This window comes from Lupinus angustifolius, chromosome LG02 (assembly GCF_001865875.1).
Source record: "Lupinus angustifolius cultivar Tanjil chromosome LG02, LupAngTanjil_v1.0, whole genome shotgun sequence".
NCBI classification, from domain to species: Eukaryota; Viridiplantae; Streptophyta; class Magnoliopsida; order Fabales; family Fabaceae; genus Lupinus; species Lupinus angustifolius.
This window is the reverse complement of record NC_032010.1, coordinates 15422378-15424172: the sequence shown is the minus strand read 5'-3', so window position 1 is coordinate 15424172 and position 1795 is coordinate 15422378. Positions and strand designations below refer to the sequence as shown.

The window sequence follows — 1795 nt, the reverse complement described above, 5'->3', positions numbered from 1 at the left end:
GACAGAAATCAAAATTTAAATCATGCTTAGGCGGAAATTAATTATAAATAGAGAGATATAAGGAACATTTTTATTTTCTTGATAATAAAAAAAGGATTTAATATGTATACACACTGACAACAAATCATCTACCGTTAATTTATTAATTATTATTGACCCTCAAACAAAAATAATACAAACAAACGATAAATGATGTGCTGATAGTGTAAATTTTTTTACACTGCCACGACATATATTTTAAACTCATAAAAAATTGACCCTATTTCATTTTATGCATAGAAAATCAAACATGGCAAAATATAATGGTTAGATAATTAAGTTTTTTTAAAATGTTATTAAGAACTCCATCGTACTATACACATATATATATAATATGAAAAAAAAACTATTAATAAAAATAAATATCTATATCACAAAATCAATTAATTTATAATGGTTGCATGTGAACATTGTTGTGGAAAAATGGAAGGGTGGGACTCATCAAGAATATGACTTCTAAACTAATCATAACATAAGATGGTGAATTTGACTACCAAAGATATCTTTGGTATTGGCTATGAAAGTTAATTTTTACTTACTTTTTTTTCAATAACAAAAATATTATTTCATTCTATATAAATGAATAAAAATATCATTTTATGTTATTTTTATTTATTTATATAGTATTTGTCTCTTTCTCTTGACTTTAGGGAAAATACTAATCCAATTTGAATAAGGATTAAGGAGAGATACATATTTATTTTTACTTATATTTTTAATGTGAAAATTGATATTTAAAAATTCCATTTTTACACCATAAAGTGAATTGTTTCAAAAAGCAAAGGACTTTGACATCTCTATAAAAGACTAAATCTCATTGCTACATAGCATACAAAGTCCTCCAAAGTCACTTTCTTGTTCTACATTTCTTTCTAAGGTTTCCAACTAGAGTGAAAAAAAGGAAAGTTCTTTGACAATAATCGGAAGCAACCACAACATGAACCAAACAACAACAACCATGAAATCTGAGTTTGAGGACTTTCTTCCAGTGATGGCAGAGAAGCTAGATGTAGAAGAATTTATGTCTGAACTATGTTGTGGTTTCAAGCTTCTAGCTGACCAAGAAAAGGGTTTAATCACAAGTGAGAGTCTAAGAAGAAACTCAGCTCTTCTTGGAATGGATGGTATGAGCAAAGAAGATGCAGAGGCTATGGTTAAACAAGGTGATCTTGATGGAGATGGGAAACTGAATGAGACTGAGTTTTGCATCCTCATGGTGAGACTTAGCCCTGGGATGATGGAAGATGCTGAGTCCTGGTTGGAGAAGGCTATTGAGGAAGAGATTAAGAAATTATAGACTTGAAAGATTAGCAGATTTATGGAATCAATCAATTGTAACTGGTAAGTTATGTGTATTTTTGTCAGTTTAAGTTGCAAATGTTGATGAAACTCATGTATCTCAAAAGGGTATTCGATTATTGATGAAATGAATTTATGTGGTAAAGCATAGATTAGTTTGTTATAAGAGGGACAAGTCATAAGTATGGTTTCTTTCTTGCATTTCTACCATATGAATAATACTGGCATCATTTGGTGGTTCCATATTCATCTGATAAATGCAGATTTTAATTTAAGGTTTTCCAAAAAAAACCATAAGCCAAAAGGATAATCCAGTGAAAATAAAAGCTCCGGGCATGTAAACAACATTTTTATTTTTATTTAAGTCTTATATGTTATTTTATAATTTTATTACAAATTTTTTTAAAATAAGAATAACATCTATTTTTTTTCCTCTATAATATAAAACATTATTTTT

General features: G+C 28.2%; 1 protein-coding gene across 1 annotated transcript; it reads left to right on the top strand.

Annotated features, from left to right (window-relative positions):
- Positions 872 to 1579, top strand: LOC109336639 (calcium-binding protein KIC-like). Its single transcript, XM_019573359.1, has 2 exons — positions 872 to 1341; positions 1380 to 1579. Exon 1 carries the CDS (start codon positions 977 to 979, stop codon positions 1334 to 1336), a length of 360 nt encoding a protein of 119 aa, XP_019428904.1. The 5' UTR covers positions 872 to 976; the 3' UTR covers positions 1337 to 1341; positions 1380 to 1579.

What these genes read in the sequence shown, in the direction of transcription:
- LOC109336639 (XM_019573359.1), top strand. Translation starts at nt 977, where the DNA reads ATGAACCAAACAACAACAACCATGAAATCTGAGTTTGAGGACTTTCTT.